Genomic DNA, 26,834 nt, shown 5'->3' on the forward strand with positions numbered 1-26,834 from the left:
GAGGGGAGTTGTACAAATGTTATCGACTGTTGACAGCTGCAACAAGGCTCACAAACACAACGAGACAGGAATGAACAAGTCATCCAAATCCGACAGTCTTTGAACAGTGGACAGAGATACAGAGAGAGAGAGAGGGAGAGAGAGAGAGGACGGAAATTATAGAAAGGAGACAGGAGATATGCCAAGGGCAAGGAAAGTCTGGACAAAGAGAACAAAAAATAAGGACAGGAAAGAAAATGGGTAATTTGAGCATCTATTTTTCTGTAAGAATGCTAAAGGAGTTCAAAGACTGTTCAAGAGAGAAAGAGGAGGGTGTGCGGCAGCGAGCTGCTGTTGCAGGCCTTTGGTCACGTTTCCTCCTCTGCGTTTCGCTGAGGGACGATGCAGCAGCGCGAGCACATTCATGCATGTGAAGCCTGATTTGCAAGAGAAAGCTGAGCATCACACTTGCTGTCCCTGCAGCAGATTGCTGCCATGCCTCACTGTCTTCCGTGCTGCAGGCCCTGACCGTGACCATGCAGCACCATGGAAGCCCAGAGCACCAGAGCAGTTAGCTTAGGACAGTCAGCCACAACGGTCTCCAAACATGGATTCTAAATTTGTTAAGCTGTCTGAAATACTGCAGATGACTAATTACATGTAGCATTGAGTAATCGTGTTGTCTTTGTCTTGCTTCCAGATGGGTGGAGTAAAGTTTCAAATCCACGTTCTGTTACCAGGGTGGCAGATCTCACCCATGCAGCGCTCCGAGGATGTAAAGCAAATGTTGACACTTTGACTTTACATTATTGTGATACCCATGTTTGCTTTCTAAACATCACTTTGCACAGCTTACAGAAATGAGAGTCTACATAGTGCTCTCTAAATGAGAGTCTACATAGTGCTACAGCACTATGTAGAAATGTTAGTACCGAGACATGCAAATAATATCCAGACGTGATATACAGTGTGTATTAACAGACTTGTATTCTTAGGTCTTATTGGTCATTTTCAAGAAAATCGTTTGTTGTAACGCTATCGCACAGCTGAAGCATTTCCTAAATTCAAAGCACTTTGGTGGCACAACACTGTCAGGGATTCTTTGGAGACAATACTACCAAAATCATTGCAAGAATCTAACAAAATAAAATAGTCAAAGTGCTTCAATTAAGGTGGACTAAAAAGGTTAAATCAAGCTACACGAAGGACAACAGAAACACCAAAGATTTCAACAAAAGCAGTTTGGTGAAGCTCGTAATGTTGGGGTTTTGTTGTGACTGCAGATGTATGGATGGCATATTTACAGTGCAACTTTATTGCCAAGTGTTTCTATTCTTTTGCCCCACAGTCATATTATGTCTATAATATGACTGTTTTTCTGTGACCGTCAACTAATTTATTTAATACATATTGATTTTTAAAGCTTTATAAAATGGTGCATGATAGAAATGTTGAAACATGTATACCATACAGGAAACAAGGATGAACATTATAGAATGTATTTCTGAAGCCTGCGTGCTGCCTGTCAGGCTGTCTTTGTCACCATGCTGCTGCTGCTAATAAAGTTCTTTTCAATCTCATTTCAACCAAAATGGCTGCCAGTAGTATCCTTTCTTAACCTCTGTAATACCTTCATGCTTCTCACTCCTTCCTGCCCCCCATCACCACACACCTCCCTGCCCTGCAGTACAAGAAAGGAGGGGAAGGAAAAAAATCCCCCAATTTTCCGTCTCCACGGCAACAGCAGTCAGATGACCTTGTCTCCGACTTGTTCTGCTGAGTCAGAAACTGACGGATGTGTGAGGGGGATGCAGGCAGGAAAGAATAGGAGAAAGACAGAAAGAAAGGAAGAAAGAACGGATCCTGGCTCTATGGATCTGTTCCTGTCATACTCATTTCCATGAAGCCGATGTGTTGATCGTAGGCTGAGTCCCGTACGGGAACAGCCCAGAGAGGTAGAGGGCCATGTGCATGTGTGAGAGCATGCTATGAGTCAGAGCTGCTGATGAATATCATATGTCATGAGGTTTAAGTGTCATGGACATTGCGTGGTTTAGGAAAATATGTGACGGCAAGACTAAAATAGAGTCAGCATATGTGTTATAGGATAGATAGATAGATAGATAGATAGATAGATAGATAGATAGATAGATAGATAGATAGATAGATAGATAGATAGATAGATAGATAGATAGATAGATAGATAGATAGATAGATAGATAGACAGACAGACAGACAGGCAGACAGACAGACAGACAGACAGACAGACAGACAGACAGACAGACAGACAGAGCCCAGAAAAGAGTCCCCTATGTCAGTTGCTACTGAGGCTAACTGCCCCCTCTCAGACGCAGTCTGACCAGCCTCACAACCACACTGCTCTCCAAACACCAATCAGAGTCAAACAAATTATAACACAATGCAAAGAAACCTATCTGGAACACCTGAAAGAAGAAACTAAAAGCCAAAGCAGATTAGAGTGTTATCTAACCCTAAAAAGAGATTATGAATTAGCAGAATATCTCTCTCCTGTCAGAGATAGAAAGCAGAGACAGATAATAAGTACAGGCCGGCACAAGAAATCATGGCAACCAAAAGAAAACAGTGTGGTCACGGTTCGACAGGTGAGGTTGAGACAAAGATGCACTTTCTCCTAAAATGTAAAAAGTTCAAAGAAACAAGGAACATTTGTTTTAAAAAATTCAACTCTCAAATCTCAGACTTCAAGGAGTTGAATGACATCAGTCAAAATGAAACTACTCCTGGGAGATCTGGCTGCCCAATATATATCAGCATGCCACAACCTGAGGGACAGTGAGTGACCAACACATAATAACATATTAACACTGATTTATATTAATTATACAGACAGTATATTTTGTAATATCTCTTATTATATATTCTTACATTCACACATATAATATGGATGGATGGATGGATGGATGGATGGATGGATGGATGGATGGATGGATGGATGGATGGATGGATGGATAGATGGATGATGGATGGATGGATGGATGGATGGATGGATGGATGGATGGATGGATGGATGGATGGATGGATGGATGGATAGATGGATGATGGATGGATGGATGGATGGATGGATGGATGGATGGATGGTCGAGCAGAGTCTTCATTGAGATGAGGAATTCAAGAAAGCAGAAGGGAAACAGGAATGTGTCAATATGAAAAGGAATGTGGGTTTGTTTTGAAATCAAAATCTATTTCTGTGTGCAGACGAAGAGAACAGGCAGATAAATGGCTACTAGGAAGAAAGAGAAAACACATTTATATTTAGCAGTTCTATCAATATAATAAGAAGAAATAACTGACGATTTAGAAACAGGTCACAGTTTAAAGGAAAGACAATTGGAACAACACATGACACTGTGCTAAACTATTCTTATTTGGTTTTCACCATTACTATTACATCCAGCTGCTGAACATTATTTCATACAAAATGCATGCAATGTTTCTTTTTTTTTCTTACACTATACTCTATTGCAATGTGCAATGTTTCCTCAAGAAGCCAAATATGACACTTACTTTATACAAACTAGAGTGCCAATAAAGCACAATCCCAACAGAGCTGTAGCTACCATTGATGACACTGAGGTCAGTAGGTGTATCTGCACCGTACTGGAGGCCACGCCTACAACATGGTCTCAGGCTCAGGAACCCACCACAGCTTTAAATCAGGATGTTATCCCTGGAAGTCGTCTGAGTGAGTGCTCATGTAGTGAGAAGACTGCAGATAAAATCCGGGGTTTCATAAACGTGCAGCAAGTTCACATTGCTCACTTGAAAGTAGACACATGGAGAGTGTTTTATATGCCCAATCTCAGTAGTTTAAGCTCACTAAGTAAAAATTCCAGGCTTGTAAATCTAGCAACTCGCTTGCCCGATTAGGCAAGTATTAAAACAAAATGTACGTATGCTTCTCTTTTAGTTAAGTTTGGTTGGGAAACTCCAGATTATTTTACTTAAATAAAGGTTAAACATAATATTTAAAGAGGTCTTTTGTTGATTTATGACCATCCTGTCAGGTCAGGCAGGTGAGAAAAAGGCCCATTGATGTACTGTGGCCCCAATTGCCGTCATACAAAGGAGCAGAATATCTGCTGCAGCACAATCACGAGCAAGTAGGCCGCCATTGTTGTCGTTATGAGACGTCACAGGGAAGAAGTCAGGCTAGAGGGTCGATGACATCATCGTATGTGTTTTTGCCATCTACACAAAAACGAAGATGAAACAGAGGGGCAGTGTTTTTTCCTTTTTCACCCTGGGACCTGATTTCAAAAAAGTGTGTTTTCAGTACTGAAAATGCCGGATCTGTGTGGACGGCCGGTGTGTGTGTGTGGTCGTGGGGTCAAATCACACATTTTAGAGACTTGTGACCATAATAATGAAATGATGGCAACAGCCCCGAATTCAAATTAACCCTTTTCACGTATCATAGCAGGTGTTACCGGCAAACTAACCACGGTTCCATGCCACCTACTGATCCAAGCCAGCATGCGCTACACAGAGGCCCGGGACCCCTAACAGAGCCTTTCATTATGTCATTAATTACAGCTATGACATGACAAAATACATTCCTCCTCCCCTCTTCCTCCTGTAGCTGTCCTTTCAGCACCACCCCACTGCAGCAAAACCTGCTCCACTCTCCCTTTAAAACTAGGCTTTCTTTTTTTTCCCACTGCTCCACCTACCTCTTAGCTACATAACACCACGTACACGCCAGTCGGAGTAATCTCTGCTAACAGCAAATAAAGAATTGGAAACATCAAATTCGTAATGTGAACTATCAGCATATACTCATCCTAGTTGACTCGATTATTGAAATATGCATTGCTTTTAGGTGCTTTCAGTGCTTTTCAGATCCTCAGCTGCTGAGTGTTGTACTTGAGCCAGCGGTTTCAATATAATATCTTTTTTATAAACTGATTGAAAGATTCACGAGGGAAACTAAAAGGAATTTAATGAAGTCTCTCCGTCTGCAAGGCCATGAAGGCAACATCCACCCACCTGTTTTCCTTTTTTTGTTATTAGGGCCACGGGGCAATCGCACCGAGCACTGGCGCACTCAACTGCGAAGCACTGCGAAGCACTGCGAAGCACTCAACTGTTGACAATACATAGTACCTAGTAGTTCTCAGTACTTGAGTCTCAGTAGTAGGCTACTCGGTAGTACTTGGTAGTACTCGGTAGTACTTGAGTGACAGCTGAGCTCGGTGACATGTATCAAACTCATCAAACTCATCAAATACACAATCCAACGCCACTCCAAAACGCTTTTGTGGACAAGTTGTGACATGCAAATTCACCACGCTATGTGATAATAATGTAACGTTACGAGACAGAACCATTTTAGAGGTAAATTCATGCAAAACTGCTGATGCGTGTTCCTTTCAGGGACAGTTTTTCAGCAAGCAGTCTCTGTATTTGCCTCTAAAACAACTCTGTCCCGTTTGAAATCTTGAAGAATCTCATCGTAATGTATACACTCCGGCAGTAGCCCCCGTGGCCCTTTCACAATTTCCAGCGGGGGAATTTTCTAGTTGCCTTTTAGGAGGGATTTATTCTTGGTATGCACTTAAAGTACATTTCCATTAAGACTTCACAGACGCTAATTTGCTAATATTCTGCCATTAGAGTTTTTAAATAGTCACCATAATCTCGAGTCATACAAACAATCAGGCATCTGGCTGAACAGCAGACGGTGATTCAAGGTTGGTACTTTAACATTTGACTTTCTGTAGAATTAAAGTTAGCCCTATTTTTCATGTCTGTACTTGATTGTGGAGATATTCTTTTCTGTCACTCTGCCTATCAACGCTTCAGTTATTACTTCATACTCGTCCCTGCTCTCCGTCTCACACAGCTGGATGGATCTATAAAATATATCTATATATAATATATCTATAAATCTCCACCTGAAAAGCTGCCAAACGACGTAACATTTCAATATTGCAACTATACAACTATATGCAGAACTGATTCATTACAATTATTATTATTTGGAAATGGAATGTACTGCTGACTGCCCTCAAGATAGTCTTTCTTTCCTCTTATCCATTATAAATCTTTATTATCTGATATTTTAACATAGTTTTTGTCAAATGTGTTTGTCTAGTTTTATATTGGTTGTTTATATTAGATGGTTATGTGCTCATGTTTGATTGTGAAAGTTTCCTATTCTCAGGTCTGTCTTGAAAATGTATTAAATGAAGTTTATGCATTCGGACCTTGAAAGGAGGTGAATTCATTGATGTTGAAGGTTATTCTTATTATTGTAACTACACATGATTTCAGAGATAAAGAAATGACCTCTGTTTTCACCTCACAGCAAGGAAATGAGCAATGCCTTGAAAATCTTCAAGGTTATTGAGTAAAATATTGTTTGTTCATGAGATTAAACGGCTGAATTGATGCTCTGTCATATTTTCACCTCATGTTTTGCATTTTTTGCTAACCAAGTCTTCTTAACACCTTATTTCTCACACACACATCCTTGTATTATTGTATTAATGGTTAATTGATCATGTGCAGTTGGAAAAAAAAAATATATAAATATATATATTAGAAATACACCTATTCGCTTTCTTAATCAACAGTTCAATTTTCAGGGACAAGAGCTGTGTGAGATCCTCATTACCAACTCTATAAAAGGGGAATAAGTGTATCCCACAAAAAGTCTACTTGTTGACATCAGACTGAGAGAAAGCTGAAGCTCCTCCGGTGGCACAATAACAACAGAAACAGTCCAAAAAAGGCTCAAACTCAAATGTTTCCATCAGTGGTGAAGTTTGACTCTGATTTTAATGGTTGGCCAAGTTGTTCTCATATAAAAATGATGTTCATATGGATATACAATTCTTGAAGTCACAAATCACAGCTGTTTGTATCTAATGCCCAGATGTCAAACTGATTTAGAAATGAGGTCACTAGGATGAGCACGAATAGCTTGTAAGTACGATGATATTCAGCAGATTAGCTTTTCACCTAAAATGGGGGACTGATGGGCTCTGTAAAACCTGTTTTTTTAATCTTTTAAATCGTCATTTCAGACCAGAGAGCACCAGTGTTCGCTGAGGTAGCCATTTTACTGACTGTCTATCTGCCGAGCTGCTTTGAAGCGCTTTGCTCCGTTTGTGTCGGTCTGCCAGCTCGTAGTGTGTCACGCTCACTGACGGTGAAAGGCTGAGACGTGCTGGCTCGCAGCGCGGGTCAAGTCTTTTACCACTGAGAGAAGTGACCTGTCATGCAGAGTACGGCGAGCAGCACCCAGGAAATTCTATGAATGTTTCACATATTCTGTCAGCATCCGTGTGTTAGCTGAGCAGGCTTTTCGATTGGCCGCTGCATGTCCATGTGAGCTGATAACGTGTGCGTTGCAAGTACAACCAGCAGCCTGGCGAGTGACGGGAACGGTGAGTGAGGAAGTGGAGCTGGAATTGAGCCATGTGCTCTGCGAGGGAACTGGCCCTTTAATAACCGTCAGCCAATGAAGCAGGGGATGCTGGGAGCAGGCCGTCCTTGGGAACGACCTTGCAGGGGGGCCAAGAGATGGAGACCGGGTAGAGGGGGAAGAGCGCACTGAAGGGGCATGTGAAGGAGAGTAAGAGAGGGGGCTGGTACAGAGAGCACAGGGAAGATGGAGGACGCAAGCAGTGAGAGAAGAATCACAGCAATGTAAATGTATCTCTACCACAAATGTATATTTGCTAAGACATGTAAGAGACGGATGATACAATAAATAGAGAGATAGTGTGATGCAGACAGATGAATGAGAGACAGATAGTCGAGGACACTAAGAGGATTAAAAGTTCAGCTGCGTAGTTCTGCCTCACTCCACCTCGGTCTCGTTCTTTCTCCCGTGTGACAGACGTGCAGACGTCATCCTGTCCAGATTAAACTGAGAGCACGCCACGCTCTCACATTGCATAAGAATTTCTCTGAAAGGGATGAAAGAGAGGCAGGCGGCCCAGATTTAGGTGCAGAAATAATGCGGCCGCGAAATATTGTGCTTGAAGTCGGGAGAGGAGAGAAGGGAGTCACAGATGTATTGGGACTGGAGAAATTGTGAAACTGGAATATTCTTATCAACTGTCTGGCTGAGAGCTGAATGAGAAGATTGACAGCACTTAATATACTTTAGGCATCAACGCCAAAATCTCTCGTGTATGATTAGAACCTGGATCATCTCCACAAAAGCCTGAGGACCCATTCTGTTCAAGATGATAGAGTGAGAGTACGCACAAGTGTGTGTGTGTGTGTGTGTGTGTGTGTGTATGTGTGTGTGTGTGTGTGTGTGTGTGTGTGTGTGTCTTTATATTAAGTGAGAGACCAGTACCAAAGAAATAAAGACTCCAGTGTTTCTTAATATGTTGGCATCTGTGTGCGTCAGCATATTTCTGTGTGCACCATCCAGCTGTGGGACTAGAAGTGTGTGTGGGTGTGTGTGTGTGCGTGTGTGTGTGTGTGTGTGTGTGGGCGGCGGCTCCTGCTGCTGTGCCCAATGAGTCAGTGTGATGGAGTGCTAGCCCGACGCTATGCTAGCTCGGCAACCTCAGCAATGTTTTCATTATCGTTGCACCCAGTCACCTCAGACGTGGGACGTAGGCTCGCCCCACCGCCCCTCTCTACTGTGACACACACACACACACACACACACACACACACACACACACACACACACTAAAAGATGAAGAATGCAGAAAAAGAAATATGCCTCAACACGCTAATTCTAGCAGTTAATTTGTCTTCTGAGCATATGTCAGCTGGGCGTGCATAACTTAGCTTAGCTTAGCTTATTTTAGCTTAGCTTAGCTTAGCTTAGCTTAGTGTGTGTGTGTGGGTGTGTGTGTGTGTATGTGCGTGTGCGTGTGTGTTTCAGTGCCTTCCGTCCCACAGGCTTGGCCTTTTGGATGTGTATCCGTGCCCTTCTCCTTAGCTCCATTCTGACAGAAAGAGAAGGCTGTGTGCTCCTTACTGGCAGACATTGTTCCCTGTGTGTGTGTGTGTGTGTGTGTGTGTGTGTGTGTGTGTGTGTGTGTGTGTGTGTGTGTGACTGGGTAAGCTCTCCGCTGGCCACTGCTCTGCTCCCTCTGTGTGCACTCACACATACCGTTCCAGGCTGCAGCCCACATGGAAGTGGCTGGTGTGTGTGAGCGTGCTGGTGTGTGTGAGCGTGCTGGTGTGTGTGAGTGTGTCCTGTGTCCTGTGTATGACAGGTACTGTAGGATATGACATCGATCATAAGACAAACACTCGTTACTCCACATCCACAGAAGGTGAAGTACTGAATAATAAAGGGAATGCTAGCTGTCAGTCACCCCCGTCAAGTGACCCTGGAGAATGCAGCAGGTCGCCCTGGCAACTAGCAGCTCCCCTCCCTCATTCCCTCCCCCCTTCCATTCCTCGTCACATTACTCATCGATCACACACGCCACACACATCTGCACAAGACCGGGGGTTGTGTGTGAGATACGGGTATGGAAGGTACAGTCAGTAAAACCCCCAAACCTCCAGCTGCAAGGTAAAGAGAGGGGAAAGGAGAGGGAAGGCGTGATGTTGATCATGTATGCATTTCACATCAAATTTTTATGTGCAACCTTCTTCTATCATCTCAAGAACAAACTAGATTCCAACGTGTTTCTCCCTGATGCAGAGAAGTGGCTCCATTTGTCTCCTTAAAGGAAAACACCACCGCATTTCCATACTGAACTATGTTCTGCTCTGATCTTAGACGAGGTGATACATACCTCCCTCTCCTCTGTGCGTGCACTCAATGGCTCTTGCGCGCACTCCGCGCAGCGCAGCGCTAATTTGCTAGCATGTAGCTTGTCCCAGTATATTCCTTAGGATCCAAAGGGGGGTGAAGTCAGAAGCGACCAAGCACTTCCACGTTGTCTCTATTTAAATACGGTTACGTGAGTAGTTACACGACCCAAGTTTGGTTACACAAAATGAAACATGCCAATTTTTCTAAGCGGATAACAAGGATAACTATATAGTATGGCGGAATAACAACTGGAAGCACTTCAACGTCGGCGCAGTAATATCATCACTCAAAACATGACGGGACTATATACCTTCTGCTTGTTTTCACAACCCTGTACGATGCACGTTATAACCATGATGTTTGATTTTTCACAAACTATCTTACTACAACCTGATGCTTCCTCAACTGTGCACAAACTACTACAGGTAGTGCAGGCGACGGCGTGCAGGTCACGTAGGTTCTATTGACAGAAGTAAGAGGGGGAGGGGAGTGATGATATTACTGCGCCGACGTCGAAGTGCTTCCAGTTGTTATTCCGCCATACTATATAGTTATCCTTGTTATCCGCTTAGAAAAATTGGCATGTTTCATTTTGTGTAACCAAACTTGGGTCGTGTAACTACTCACGTAACCGTATTTAAATAGGGACAAAGTGGAAGTGCTTGGTCGCTTCTAACTTCACCCCCCTTTGGATCCTAAGGAATATACTGGGACAAGCTACATGCTAGCAAATTAGCGCTGCGCGGAGTGCGCGCAAGAGCCATTGAGTGCACGCACAGAGGAGAGGGAGGTATGTATCACCTCGTCTAAGATCAGAGCAGAACATAGTTCAGTATGGAAATGCGGTGGTGTTTTCCTTTAAGGCTGGAGTCACTGCAATGTACTATGGCTTTAGAATACTGCCAGGAGCCCCCAGTCCACAGCCTCAAGCCTCCAGCCCCCGTCCTCCAGCCCCCGTCCTCCAGCCCCAGCCCCCAGCCTCCAGCCTCCAGCCTCCACCTTCCAGCCCTCAGCCTACAGCCTCCATCCCCCAGTCCGCAGCCTCCAGCCCCCAGTCCATAGCCTCCAGCCCCCAGCCTCCAGTCCATATAGCCTCCTGCCTCCAGCCTCCAGCCCCCAGCCCCCAGCCCCCAGTCCCCACTCCATACCCTCCAGCCTCCAGCCCCTAGCCCCCAGCCCCCACTCCAAAGCCTCCAGCCCCAAGCCCCCAGCCTCCAGCCTCCAGCCCCCAGCACCCAGTCCATAGCCTCCTGCCTCCAGCCCCCAGCCTCCAGCCCCCAGCCCCCAGCCTCCAGCCTCTAGCCTCCAGCCCCCAGCCTCCAGCCCCAGCCCCCAGCCTCTAGCCTCTAGCCTCCAGCCCCCAGCCTCCAGCCCCAGCCCCCAGCCTCCAGCCCCAGCCCCCAGCCTCCAGCCTCTAGCCTCCAGCCCCCAGCCTCCAGCCTCTAGCCTCCAGCCCCCAGCCTCTAGCCTCCAGCCCCCAGCCTCCAGCCCCAGCCCCCAGCCTGGATGCTAATCAGAGTACACCACGATCTCCTCCGATAACTCGGCCATAACTGTTATAGACTACTGATGTGTAAGTGTGAGGAGAGCTAAATGAACATGCTCACATCTATGAGCAGCAGTAGCAGTTTTTAGGAGGGCATTATTTATGGAACAGGCTTAATTATATTAATTGCATATTTATTTTGCTGACTATTTTGCTCTTAAAATAACTGACATTTTTACTTTTAGTTAAATGTCGCCTACATTATTATTATTATTATTATTATTGTTAGAGTCCCCAGAAGAAATATCGATTGTGCAGAAATGCTACACAACACACGAGTCCTTTTTACAACATCTGTCCTCAACACACTCCCATGTTTCCGTTCCTTGGCTTCTCTCTCTCTTCTATCCTTCCCTTCTTCCTCCCTTGCATGCCGACTCAATGGTCTAATTTTAGCTGTAACGCGTCACTTACACTCGACTTTTTTCTGCCCTAGATGTTTCCGTCTTACATATGCATTTCCACTTTGAACATCTGTGTGTGTGTGTGCGAGTGGCATAATGTGACTGAGGTGACCCTAACAGCTCATTGGCTAATTCCCTGTCCTCTGAGCCGTCCCATGATGCTTAGAGGAAGGGAAGACTCCCAAGGTTATGCATGCCATCACATGGGGGTGATATGCAGCTCGCACAACTGCACACACACACACACACACACACACACACACGCACACACACACGCACACACGCAAAATGGTATCCTTGAGAAAACCCGGGGGACCATCATGTTTCCATATAAAGTGCTGCAGACATGTTATAGCGGTAAATCACAGGTTACTAACATCCTCAGAGCAACAAGGTGAGAACAGAGAGGATGCTGGGACTAAACCACAAACAAAAAAACATTATTTTTTGAGTATTGAACAAAATGCTGCTGAAACACCAATTAATTAATCACTTTTGAAATAATCCATCCATCCATTGTCTACCACTTATCCTCTATTCAGGGCTATTCTATTAAGGTGGTGGGGGGGGGGGGGCTGGAGCCGATCCCAGCTGTCAGCTGCAAAGGCAGGGTACACCCTGGACAGGTAACCAGTCTATCACAGGGAGACATGTAGAGACAGACAGGTAACCAGTCTATCACAGGGAGACATGTAGAGACAGACAGGTAACCAGTCTATCACAGAGAGACATGTAGAGACAGACAGGCAACCAGTCTATCACAGGGCCGACATGTAGAGACAGACATGCAACCAGTCTATCACAGGGCCGACATGTAGAGACAGACAGGTAACCAGTCTATCACAGGGCCGACATGTAGAGACAGACAGGTAACCAGTCTATCACAGGGCCGACATGTAGAGACAGACAGGTAACCAGTCTATCACAGGGCCGACATGTAGAGACAGACAGGTAACCAGTCTATCACAGGGCCGACATGTAGAGACAGACAGGTAACCAGTCTATCACAGGGCCGACATGTAGAGACAGACAGGTAACCAGTCTATCACAGGGCCGACATGTAGAGACAGACAGGTAACCAGTCTATCACAGGGCCGACATGTAGAGACATTAAGACTGCCATTGTCATGATCTGTGTTTTCCGTTGGTTAATTTCCTGTTTTATTTTGTAGTTTTTGTGGTTTCCTGTCTTACTACTGGTCCTTGTTGTTTCCGCTGGCTTGACTTGACTGATTACCTACCTGCCGTAATCAAGGCCGGATTAACCATATGGGCAACTGGGCAATTGCCCAGGGGGCCCACGACCTCTAAAGGGCCCAGGGCAGTGAGGGCACAAGCAAAATATCTGGTTATCTCTCGCTGTTAAACTGTCCGCCGGAGCCGTTGCGCTGCACAGAGACCCTGCCCCTGCCTGTCACAGTCACAGTCAGCCCGTATGAGGCGGGTCAAAGGTGATGTCAATCAACGTGCACTGAGCGGGTTGCATGACGTCAGGCACCTCTCTACGCAACACAAAAAATGCAGACATGGAGAAGCTAAGTGGGAGCGCCAAACGGGAATTAAAAAAGGAGAAGGACATCAAAAACGCAGAAAATGTAATGTATATACCGAAAATAGGTAATTTCTTCACTCCAGTTACCAACTGTTCTGCTAAGGCAGCTTCCGTGAACGAGGACAGCTCAGCTAGCCAGGACATTTCTTCACTGCCGGCGCTAGCTAATGTTCACAGCCTGGAGAGCGAAGAGCTAGCATCTTCAACCGACGGCCCAGATTCTGCTGCGAGTGCGACCGTTGAGGGAAGTGGTGATGGGTCTCGAGTCTCACTGCCATCTGAGCCGCTCGTCAATCTGCGAGCAGCCCCTGTACCTCAACGCCTCTACTCCCTGGGGATCCTGCACTGTGGGGGCCCGTTACGGAGCAGCTCCGGGAAGAGGCGATCTACCGAGGGCCTGCAGCTTTCCAGAACCGGGCTGCCAAGTATCCTGCATCGGTAAGGGAGTCCGGACTTGGAAATAGGACACGCTCCCTCACCAACGATTTACTTCATTGCCGTCTCCCAAACCAACGTATTCTCATGAATTTTCGTATGGAAACGTACGAAAAGTTATGTAAACATTTTTTGTGTATTATGACGTATTATTCGAATTTTCGAAATGACGCCAGTGCGCATGCGCGATTCCCTGCAGTGAAAAATGGCTTCCATTCCTTTCATTCATAATGGAAAATGCAGCATAATGCAGCATTTTAAAGACATGTAGAGACAGACAGGTAACCAGTCTATCACAGGGCCGACATGTAGAGACAGACATCCACACCTACAGGCAGTTTAGAGTCATCAATGAACCTATCCTCATACTGCAGGTCTTTGGACTGTGGGAGGAAGCCGGAGAACCCGGATGGAGAACCCACACTTACACAGGGAGAACATGCAAACTCCACACAGAAGGAACCTGGGTCTGACCCGGGAATTGAACCCGGGACCCTCTCGCTGTGAGACGACAGTGCTACCCACTACCGTGCAGCCCTCTTTTGAAATAATCAATTAAGAATAATAACAATAGTTATTATTAAGAATAGCAATATCTTTATTTAATCATTTTTAATGATTCAATGTTCTCAAACATGATCACTGAACATATGGTTGTACTCATCCTTGTACTTCTTCTTGGACATTTTCTGACTAATCTAAAATGACCATAAACAACTTTAAATTAAAAATCTACAGATTACTTCATTTCAAAGATAATTGGCATTGTCAGCTCTAAACCAAATATCAGAGCATTAACATATTGTGCCATTGTTATGGCTTTACTGCAATGTAGTTTGAAAGTCTTTAAATGATGATGATGGCAATTCATTTTGGATTTGGAAATAGCTGAGGAGACAACAGAGCCATCTCCATGAAGACCATACGACACCAATGAAAGGTCCAATCTAATAAGCGACATTACAAAACATATTTTCCAGACTGGACCTATGCATGCAGCCCGTGTGGCGCGCCTGGCAACAGTTACTTCGCCACAATCCAGCTGTTTGTCTCATGGTGACGCGTCAGCCACATTACTCAGCCTGAGGCAGAGGTGAGAGGTCAATTAGGATTAAGCACTGCCGTATTACATACTGTTGATCTACAGACTACTAATGCTAAGAGGTTGAACTCAATCTACTTGACAATAGAACTGAGGGACAGACAGGAATGTGATGAGGATAGAAGTCTATGTGTCCTTGTGACATCTGCAGACTTTGCTTCTAGATTTCATTGATGTTTCAAACATCGTGAGCTGAGAGGATTACGGAGGAACAAAACATCTGGACACACACACCTCATTAACCTGAGTAGCTCTAACACACAAATAAGTCATGATTCATGCCACGTGTTAGCACGCTATCATGCAACATGCTACACGTCCTGCTCCTAAATCACAGCGTGTTCACTCTGACTCTTCACTCATCACTCAGAGGAAGCAACTCGTTCTTCACGGCAGCCGCTTGAATGTGTGTGTGTGTTTGCGTATGAGATGGCGAGGTCGCACATGTGCCCAGAAAATGTGATTTTGGATTGAATCAAATGAGGGGGAGGGGGGATGAGTACCCAAGAGGCACTCGGTTGTTCGATGTTGTGTCATCATCACCGGGGAATGAAACATCTAGTTCTGTGCTGGTTTTACTCACTCAATCGCAAACACACATAATGAAGCACAGAGTGACGTCGACGTGCAGGTTACCTCTATTGGAAGTCGTCCTGATTACATTATACACAACTTTTTTTATATTCACAGATTCACTGCAGCGTTTATTCGTCCACGATGGACTGTGGTGTAGAAGTTGATTTGGGTCCTGATTCCAGTGGCTTTTCTTTTGATTATTCGTCTACCTAGCTCCATGAGGATGAATACATTACTGCAGAGATATAGCTTCCATCCACAGATCCACATGCAACAAGCACAATGACCAACTATGAACCTCCATGCTGCGGTTTTACACCCAGAGTTCTCTTAAGGAGTGCGATACGACCCAAAGCTCTGGAGGAAAAAGCTTTAAAGTGGGCTGAGAGTTAAATACGTGTTCCCAAGGTCAAGCAGGAGCCTAGCAGCTCAAACATCAACAACAGAAAAGGATTTATTTAGCATTTATAAAGCCGTTAGTTCAAACTTCAATCTTAATAAATGGTACCTCACTACAGTGCGGTGGCCATTATCTGATTATATGCCACCAGTAAATCTGGACAATGTTAGCATCCTGCAATATACAGAACACCAATGATTTATGCTGGATCAGTCCAGAGTTTATGGCACTTTAGCACATGTGTCAGGTTTTATTGCATATGACTGATCATCATACAAGGATGAATTACCGTCCCAGGTTCTGAACAGCTAAAGTGGAGCAGTGTGACCCCGTCGTTTGCCGTCTCATCCCGCTGACTGAAGCTGCGACATCTTCATCGTACATGTGTGTACGTCATGAGGACTAAAGGTCTCCTGCCAGCCATGCACAAGGACGTCCACATGTGTGCGCTGCACCCCACTGCCTCCAATTGCAGGCAGCCCTGAAGGCTGGAATTGGAGGAGAGAGAGGACACTCCTCTGTTTGAATGGACAAGAGCTAGGACTCAGCACAACGTGAGCAGATTAAGGAAAATAACAGTTGTTTCAGTAAACACAAGCACAAATAAAAGAGACAATGGAAAGACAGAGAGGGAAACTGGGAGGTGCTAGGAGAAAGTACTGTTGGTACATTCCAGATCACAGAGGAGAGTGAGGCGAAGAATGTGGAATGTAACACAGCCACCTCTCCGTCACTCTCCATCTGTCACACGATCCTCTCACACACTTCAACACGGGACGATGGAGTCCTGCACACAGCAACAGCACTACGCTGACAACAACTGAGCAGCGAGTTAGAGGAAGAATCCTCTGTGGGTTGGCTGTGAGCCCGGCAAGGAAGTCGATGGACAGCCCATCCCTTTATATGAAGACATGTGGAGACGGTTAAGAGTCCCCCAGAAGATAGAGACATGATGCAACTTGACTTGTCAGCATTAAATAGTAAACATCATTTTAAAGCACCTGGCATAATAACGGCTGCAAATGTCACACAGACACATGGTTGCACCAGCAAACACTCCCTATCCACAATACTCTGCTATCTGCAACATCATCGCTCAACATTGAGATCTGGATTCAATGTTTTCATAATCTTTGATGTTACTTAATACATAAGTAATACTTTCCACTGAAAAAACTTTTTGTAACTGAAAAAAATGATAATTTTAATGGGTGACTATGGAACTTGAAATGACACATTCTGCCTCTTAGAAAAACGTCAAAGCTTAATGGATCAACATTTAAACAATTCAACACACGCAAGCTTTGGTTGCTCAGGCAACGTGGTCTGGTACAACCTTATGTTGGCTACTGTTCCCTCAGTTTAGATGGAATGTTCTTTGGAACTAACTTACTTAGACAGATCACTAGCTTTGTGACTCTGGCCTACTTATGCTACTGAATAAATCCTAGAGTTTGCCATTTTTCTGTAATTACCATTTGTGGCCAGAGTGGCGCTCCTTTTATTGGCTCACTTTTATTGTCCATTAGAGATAATTTATCCTGGTCATCTTTGTTCAAATATCTATTTCATAAAACAGATGTGAAGTGCTTGACTTTAGTAGTGAATCTGTGCAACTTTTGAGAAGGATTCTTTCATGACGGCAATCATTCTGTAAACATGGTCGTCACCTTTTCCTGGACAAAACGATTGAAATGGGGTTCAAACTCGGACTCTAGCATGTGATATTGTAAATGACTTCACTCTGTAGAGAAATAGACAACACGCTGAAGCTGAATTCACTATACGTCAGTGCTGGTGAGGCCTCGGGCATGTAGACAGCAAAGTGCTGTACTATTGAATACCACTGGAGCACCATTATCTGTCTGTTGGATGACACCGTTTGTCTGCTCGTTGCTTCACACATCATGTGATCGTACTCCGTTTAAATATCACCTTTTACTGTTGCAAAGAAATACTGCAATGTCATTGCAAACGGTCAGGTTTGCCCATTGGGCGGACTCCTCATGTATGGAACTAATCAGAGCAGTGAGCCAATGTGTAACTTTGGGAAACAAGTAACATTTGAACCAATCTGAGCTGAGCCAGGCCTCTCCCAGCTGTCCATTGGCCTTGTTTGCCCTCTACCTTCATCTCCTCTTTAATCCCCAAAGCCTCTCTCTCTCTCTCTCTCTCTCTCTCTCTCTCTCTCTCTGCTTCCTTCACAGCCTGTGACCCTTATCTACTTCACCCGCTCTATCAGTTTCTCTCTCTTTCCATTCCTCTCCAGACTCACATGCCTCCCCTCTTGCGAGGGCGTCTTGACGGTGTCATTCAGCATGGTGCCAGTGTTCTGGCCTCCCTCGTGCTCCGGCTCTCCTCTCACACAGTTTGTCCTTCTGGCCTGGTGTTTACAGAATTACACCCGTTTAGAGATGATGGCATGCAAACAAAAAAAAAGAAAGAAAGAAGATAGAGAGATGAGGAGAAATTAAGCAGAGACCAGGTGAGAAAGTCACAATGAGAACACCACAATCATGGATACATCATTTGTAGTCTTCTCAAACAACTCACACTTTATTTCCTGAATATCAGCAGCTAAAATAAACAACATGGGTCATGTATTCATTCCATCCCCTTATAGGCTGTTAAAGGTTAAAGGTGCTGCCACACTGAACTGAATATGTTTCATGTCAGTATGGTTTGTCAAATTGCTATTTAAATCTAACAGGGAGCTTTAGTGTATTTATTTTCTAGCTCTTCAAATCGATGTTCAAGGTCATTCAAGGTGTCCTCCGCCTCGTTGAGCTGAAACAGGCCTGTGTTATAAACGCGTGGGTGTCTCTACTCACCATCCACGCCAACAGCATGCAACCAAACATGCTTATCATCGTCATGCACATGATGAGGCTGCCAGTGTTTGTCCATCAGGCCGCTGCTGCAGCGCACAAGTTCGACGTGGACCCGTGATGCATGGTTTGGTACTACTGACAGTCAAGGTCGCCTCACCTACTTCGCTTGGAGGCAAATCAGCCGTTTCTACCCCCCCCCCCCCCCCCCCAATCTTTTCTGTCCACCCCGATTGCCTCAATCCCTCTCTTCTGCCTCTATTTTTAACCAGCTTAGCAGCATTGAAGGCATGAGAGGTTTATTCTCTGCCTTCTCCCTCACTCATTACCTGGCTGCCGATTCACAAAGTCGGCTAATCCCATAATGCTGCAACTGCTAGTTTACAGAAAAAGGAACACGGTGAAGTGTGAGAACAGTGTCCTTGATCCTGCTCTATTAAATTCAACTCTAATTGGTCCCCCTAACATTCTATGAACCAACATATTGAATTCTAATGTCATCCATCTGAGCACCGAGTGGGTTCATTCCCACCACTGCAACTCTTTCATCAATACGAATGGAACCGTTAGAGAGAGATACGACTCCTGTTCAATCCCCAGATCATATCTTTTGATCCAGACATTAATATAGCAAGCACCTTAATGTACACTGCAAAGGCAGCATAGGGTAGTGCAGCTCAACTATGGCAGAAAGGAAATCTTATCAATAAATAATCATGTTTAACAGAGAGTGGAACACGGAGTGAAAGTTTTTCCAGTGCTTCTGCAGAGTGAGCTGACCTTGGTCTGCAGTGGCTAAATCCATGATGTCAGCAGGAAACTCTGAACACATTCACTTCTTCTTGGAATCCTCATCTCCCATCTACCTATGTGATCAGAATGCAGGCAGAGAGCAGACTGCAGAGTCATGGTGGCTGCTGCTCAGGTTCACCTTCCTCTGCAGTGGGAGGCCAGTCTGCAGCAGGCCCGGCACTCAGCACGCCGCTGCACTCACACCATTAAGGTGGAGAAGCTGCAGGACACGAGTGGTCTAAACGTGCGAGTCCGTGGCGCAGGAGGGGGATGCGTGTTAGAGTTGCACATTTTGGCTCCTTTGGTGCAGTCTCCGTTCTGGAAATGAATCACGGCGATCTAAAAATGGCCCTCTTCTGGTGCGAGCAGACTTTGGCATGGACTCATGCGAGTACGGCATTGGAGGAAATGCAGCTTAAGATAGAAACAGATGAGTCAGACATGAGGGGGGGGGGGGGGGGGGGGGGGGGGCAGAGAACGAGGGGCCTGCCTCTGCATCAGGTGTGCTACAGTAAAGCATCTTTTCCAGTTTCTGGTAATCTATTGTGGAGCCATCTAACGGCCGTGTGTAGCTACTGCAGCTGCAGTCTAACTGCCATTTGAGCCTCTACTCTCCGTTACACTCTCCAGATGAATGTAGTGAAGGACAGCAGCCACTCACCACTAAAACACTCACATCCCACAATACGATCCATTTGTATTACCATGTGCTAGTCATGGATGCGACTGCTCTGTTGAGATAAACCCTCAAACCCATACTGTCACCACATGGTGAAATGGTGAAATTACAACTAAGGTGAAAGACATCTGCAAAGAATGAATAACTACAGTATATTCATTGAACCAGGATCAGAATGTAAAAGTTTATTGAATCAACAACTGCAAGATGAATTTCAAAACATAATTAATGAAGAGCAATATTTATTAAAATCAACATCATTGAGTAAAAGATCAAATGCATCATGTTTCTCAAAATAACATTTGATAAAAAATAAATAGGTCGGCATGGCACCAACACACACAGAGACACCTTTGGGTTTACGATGAAGCAGAACAAATTGGGACTAACCTGTTTAACCCTTGACCCTGATAAAGGATGGACATATCAGTATACTAGCAGGCTCTGTGTCAACCCCTGTTTGAACCCCATAAAGAACAATTTAATCCTCCACTAGGGAGATGAATTGCAACAGATTTCATGGACATAATCCAGATTTACCCTAATCCAGCTGAGCTTGCTGGCAGACAAACTGAAAAAAGGCACAAAAGTTTTCAAGTAACATACATTCCCAAAATCTACAGCACTGTTCTTCCTCGTTGTTTGTGCAACTGAGAAGTGTTGACTATGGCTTTACGGATGGATGGATGCAAGTAGGAAAAAAACAACAAGCACATGTTACAGTAAGAATGCTACAGGCCAATCCCGTCCTATGAGTCCCAAGATCTTCAGTTGTTATCTGTCAATGCTCACAAGGAAAGAAAGATGTAACATCATGAAATAAAACATTAAAATCAAACATTTACACAGGTGATCAGGGTTTTTAAAAAAAGGTCAAATTCTCAAAAAGTTGCAACACACAAATTAACCTGATTATTTCATAGTACTGGTTATCTGACCGCAGATAAATATTCTTAAAATGGCAAAACAGAACTCTGTCTTTGTAGCACAGACTTCAAAATGAAGAGGCATACGATTCACATTCACAGAGCTCAAGCTATCTCTTTGTTGGGTAAGCCTGGAGAAACGCTTACTCATACACTCACATGTATTTACACACACACACACACACACACACACACACACACACACACACACACACACACACACACACACACACACACACACACACACACACACACACACACACACACACACACACACACACACTGTGTCTTCTCACACAAACATGGCGGAGGACACAAAGCTCTCCCCGCGGTTGACATTGGGGCCCTGGTGATAGTCCTGGGGGTCGCTGTCTGTGCGCATGTAAGGAGGCGGGACCTCGTTGTTGCCGGGATCATCCCAGCCAGAGGGGGCAGCAGAGTAGTAATGCTCCCTCTCATCTGCACCATAGTCATCTTCGTCGTGGTAGGCATCCAGGTTCTGCCAGCAAAAAGACAACAGCAAGCATGTCACCCTTCATGTGTGAATCAGTCGTAATATATAGAGTCTGTCTGCATGTTCATTAAGAGAAACCTGCTGTCTCATCCCACAGCAGCCAAACACATCGGTGCAACTTGACACAGCACTTCAAGGTGAATATGTTTCTACTTCTGATGGAGCGACTTTGAACCATTCATGTATTATCAAAGACCTCCTTGGCTTAATGAGGGAAGCCTTGAAAAAAATAAAACATAATATTCTGGCAAAAGCTAATAGATCACTCCTTACACTGTGTCCTCAATCTAATCAGTATTTTCTAACATTACTGCAGTTGTGAGCAGACACACACACACCATTACCCAACATTTAATCAGCTTGATACCAGACCTCTGGTATCTTATATTACTACTATTATTATTAATATTATTATTATTATTATCCATTAGTTTACATATTTCATGTCCATTCATTTACATATTCGACTACAGTTCAAATGAATGAAAGATCTGGTGAGTTGAATGTACGTTTTTCAGGAAGCCTTTCCAACCTGAATCTCAAAATCCCCATGACCCTGAAGAACCCATGGTGACTCAGTGGTCAAACACTTTAACGCCTCGACTCCTTAGTGACATGTACATGCACGTGTGACAGATCTGGCTGATATCAAAAGGCTTGTTTTTGTTACTAAAGGTACATTTAATGATTGTAATGCTTTAATACCCAAACCTTTGTTATATTTGAACTGTTCTGAACACATTTCTATAACAGAAAAGCTGATGTGACGTCTTTTATCACAACAACAAAAAGAGTAATGAGCTGCTCAGTCAATGAGGCTGATGCAGTTATTTTCATTTTATGTATCTTCTGTTGTTGTATGCAAAGCGCATTTAAACAAATGTCATAAAATAATGTCAAATTATTGAAATTATTAATAAAATAGATTTTCCTTAAGGAAAAATGGATCTGGGTTCTTATGGGTGGAAAAGCTTAAAACAGAGTTACAAGTTTCCACATGTGTCGATCAAACCCTGCCTCATATTGATCATATTTGGTTTGTGTCGCTGTGTATGTTGTAAGGTGTTCCCTCTCTACGTTGGACAGCGTTTCTTTAATTTAGCAAAGTCTGGTTGCACAATATTTAATAACATGGTTGTAATTAAGGAATAAAACTGGAGACAACCTCAGACTTGATCAAAAGTGAGCTGAACAAGTGTGTGTGCATTCTCAGTGTCGTTGAAGAATGAATGATGTCGACTGGACAGTGAAGAGAGTGTACGTCACACACATGCTTCCTTACCGTGACTGGCTCAGCACTCTGGGTACTGTAGTCCTGGTCCTGCAGGGCTCTGGTCTCGGCCACCGGGGCAGGACTTGTGTTGGGCTGCTGAGGATGCACACGTGGACACAACATTTCACAATCTGTTGCCTTTACTGTGTGTAGAACAACGTGCCACATTGTCACTGAATGGTACTGTTGTGCAGTGACTCACTCTAATAGCAGAGCTGCTGGTCTTCTTGGGGGGAGGGGGCTTGTACTTGGGGGGGGCGCTGAAACACAAACACACACAGCAGTCTGGTGAGTCACAAAAATATGAGAGGTGCAGCGCAGCACTTCCTCTAATGGACCACGAGATGATCAAATAGTACACACAGCTGGACATGCAGACACACAACAACTGTAATCACACTCACACAGCTGGCCATGCAGACACACAACAACTGTAATCACACACACACAGCTAGACATGCAGACACACAACAACTGTAATCACACACACACAGCTGGACATGCAGACACACAACAACTGTAATCACACACACACAGCTGGACATGCAGACACACAACAACTGTAATCCCACACACACAGCTAGACATGCAGACACACAACAACTGTAATCACACACACACAGCTGGACATGCAGACACACAACAACTGTAATCACACACACACAGCTGGCCATGCAGACACACAACAACTGTAATCACAAACACACAGCCGGACATGCAGACACACAACAACTGTAATCACAAACACACAGCCGGACATGCAGACACACAACAACTGTAATCACAAACACACAGCCGGACATGCAGACACACAACAACTGTAATCACACATACACAGCCAGACATGCAGACACACAACAACTGTTATCACACACACACACACACACACACACACACACACACAGCTGGACATGCAGACACACAACAACTGTAATCACACTCACACAGCTGGCCATGCAGACACACAACAACTGTAATCACAAACACACAGCCAGACATGCAGACACACAACAACTGTAATCACAAACACACAGCCAGACATGCAGACACACAACAACTGTAATCACAAACACACAGCCAGACATGCAGACACACAACAACTGTAATCACAAACACACAGCCAGACATGCAGACACACAACAACTGTAATCACAAACACACAGCCGGACATGCAGACACACAACAACTGTAATCACACACACACTCAGGACAGATACTCACTCTCCGCTGAGTTTGCTGTGACGGTGTTTGCGGTACATCGCTATGGCTGTTCCAACGATGGCCAGGAGGACTATGACTCCGATGATGGCTCCTATGATGCTGCCTGTCGTAGCACCCTTCTCTGGGAGGCGGATATCTGGACAAAGAAGAGAAAACACAATTAGCAAAGATCAGGAGTAACATGAGTTCCTTCTTTACCTGCAGAAGTCCGTGAACATGGTTAGCTTAGCTTAGCTTAGCACAACCACAGGGAACATCTTACATCCTGTTTGTTAAATTCATACAACAAAGAAGGGGATTCATGTACTGGATCAATCCTTGGCTGGGATCAGTTGATTCCTGGGGTCTTCACTAGTTGCCTAGCAATGGCTCAGAACCAATAAACAAATATGAGAGTTGTATGGATCTTTCTCAAATGATTCCTTTAAAGGACAAGAAGAAGGCCATTGGGATGGAGCTGAAAGCTTTGCACTTTGGTGCACTGTGAGGGAATGTCTCTGAGTTTAGTATGTTTGTACATGTGTGTACAATAATATAATATCATGCACAAATACATTTGGAAAATAATGAACTTCAACACTTGTTTTAAAGCTGCAGTTAGTTACCTTTATAGAGAGAAGTACATGTCACACAGAGAATCCTTTTAGTCTCCTAATTCACGAACAGAAGTCATCTCAGGACACTTTACACATTGAGCAGGACTAGAATACACTCACACATCACCTCCTAATGACACTCACAAGATTTTACTAAAGCAACCAATCAGCTTGTGAATTCAGATCAAAATGTCAAAGTGATCAAATATAAATCAAGTGCATAGTCAAGGCGTGCTGGGTCATTTCCAGTATTCAGAGGGGAGCTGGAGCCGATCCCAGCTGTCACTCTCTCATTTTAGAGCTATAAATGGTACCAACTGCAGCTTCAAAGGAAAGTCATAGAAAGTGAGTAACAAACCATATTTTGTTATCTTTCATATTTTGTTTATTAACTTAGATGTATCTTGTGACACCCTTCATAGGGCCTTGACCCCCCAGGTTGGGAACCATTGATTTAACAAACATTAATGAGAAGTCATATTGTGCATGTAAGAGAAGTGAAATGACTCCACACCGTAACCATGACTAGGGGTGGCCTTCTAAAAAACACAATCAGCAGTGTGTGTGTGTGTGTGTGTGTGTGTGTGTGTGAGACACTGTGCTGGTGAGTACAGGAAGGCTCTTGATTAGACTGTTGAGTCACATGGGTGATTAAGATGAAGCAGATGAATCATGCAGAGGCTCCACTAATGAACCATGTCCACACTGAACATGAACTGACTCTCTCTCACTCACACACACACACACACACACACACACACACACACACACACACACACACACACACACACACACACACACACACACACACACACACACACACACACACACACACACACACACACACTGTTTACTGAAGGTGCAACCCGGCTCATTATCCCCCTAAAATCCCAGGGGATTATGTTAATGAGGGGCGTTAAAGGGCAGAGAGGATCTGAAGCTCATCTGATGAGAACAAACCCCAGTCCTAGTAATTGGAAGGGTCATGACTGAATGTTTTCAGTCCTGTAATTACAATTCTCCTCTAACAATACACTACTTTGAAGTCCCAAAAATATTTTTTTAAATAAATACATTTTCAAAAAAAATTTTTTCACACAGACAAAATTCTCCCAGTGATTATCTCTTTCTCTACTACTAATTACGACTCAGCAATCGTATTTTACTGCTGACCCTCACTAACTTTGCATTTCCTCTCCTTTATGCTTTTTTTTATTGTGCCAAGTCATTCAAGGCCCGTATTTGGAGGTCTCTGTGAACCAGCTGCACAATGGGCTCTACAGGCATTCATTAAGGGAAGGGATGACAGAAATACAAGACGTGGCATTTAAAAAGAAATCAATCAATCAGAGTCCCAACAATAATCACTAAAGTATATAATGATGAAAGGAAAGGACTCCCTGGATACAACAAAACGGAACATTTTATTTTGACGGGGTGAACCGAGTTAATTGTGTTGTTTGGATTCATTCTCTGGAGTACAAATACTCTTTCCATCAACGTAAAAACCAACATGTGGTGCATCTCAAGTCGTTTTATGCTTCTGTAGGGACACAAACTGCCACAGCACTCGCACATAGAATGGAATATGTGTTTCATTTATACATTATTTGTTTTGTAGAATTAGACTTCTGCTTTAAGCATCATCCCAGGATTTTAATAAGCACTGTAGCTTTGTTAGTAAGACATACTCTTTATACAACTCTGCGTGGGACTGTTCATTCATTGTGAATTATATAGTATATATTTGGTAAATTTAACATAAAAACAAAAAAATGTGATATGAGACTAGATATTTTCTGGGATATTGGTATAATATACTATTACCATCATATTTCTGTTCTTATAATCAACAGTCATCTCCAGTAATATATTACACACTTGATTTACAGCAAAATGGTTATTGATGGTTTCTAACAATTCTGTAATAAAGTGATGAGGAGAAGCAGCTGTTATGCTGGAGGGGAAATTCAGGTGGCTGAAGGAAATGAAAACGAATTATTCATGCAACAGGCTGACTCTTAAAAGTGTCTGACCATGAACTTATTGCGTATTGTAAACTTTGGTTTCAACTCCCCTATAAAACGTTGGGTTATAAAAGAACAAAGAATATGAACTTTAAATTTACAGTACTATATGTTATACTAAATAATTTGACAGGTTTTTAACAAGGACTGAAGAATGAAGAAGTGTTAATGTGGCATTTTCAAAAGCCACAATGGTT

The 26,834-nt window shown here is 44.0% G+C and overlaps 1 protein-coding gene across 2 annotated transcripts in view; it reads right to left on the reverse strand.

Moving 5' to 3' along the window:
- Positions 1-20,250: 20,250 nt before the first annotated feature.
- The window catches only part of LOC311024693 (nectin-2), a 99,042-nt gene continuing 92,458 nt past the window's right edge, over positions 20,251-26,834 (reverse strand). The window contains exons 7-10 of one of the 2 annotated variants that reach the window (XM_084027221.1): positions 24,015-24,150; positions 22,996-23,053; positions 22,803-22,886; positions 20,251-21,505 (exon numbers count right to left, since the gene is read on the reverse strand). In XM_084027221.1, the coding sequence (XP_083883347.1) occupies positions 21,299-21,505; positions 22,803-22,886; positions 22,996-23,053; positions 24,015-24,150 (485 nt within the window). In that variant the 3' untranslated portion in view covers positions 20,251-21,298. Of the gene's footprint in view, positions 21,506-22,802; positions 22,890-22,995; positions 23,054-24,014; positions 24,151-26,834 lie in introns of both variants that reach the window. The other variant, XM_084027220.1, reaches the window with a different exon arrangement.

The sequence above is a fragment of the Eutrigla gurnardus genome (genome assembly GCF_963514095.1).
Source record: "Eutrigla gurnardus genome assembly, chromosome: 14".
Taxonomy (NCBI): Eukaryota; Metazoa; Chordata; class Actinopteri; order Perciformes; family Triglidae; genus Eutrigla; species Eutrigla gurnardus.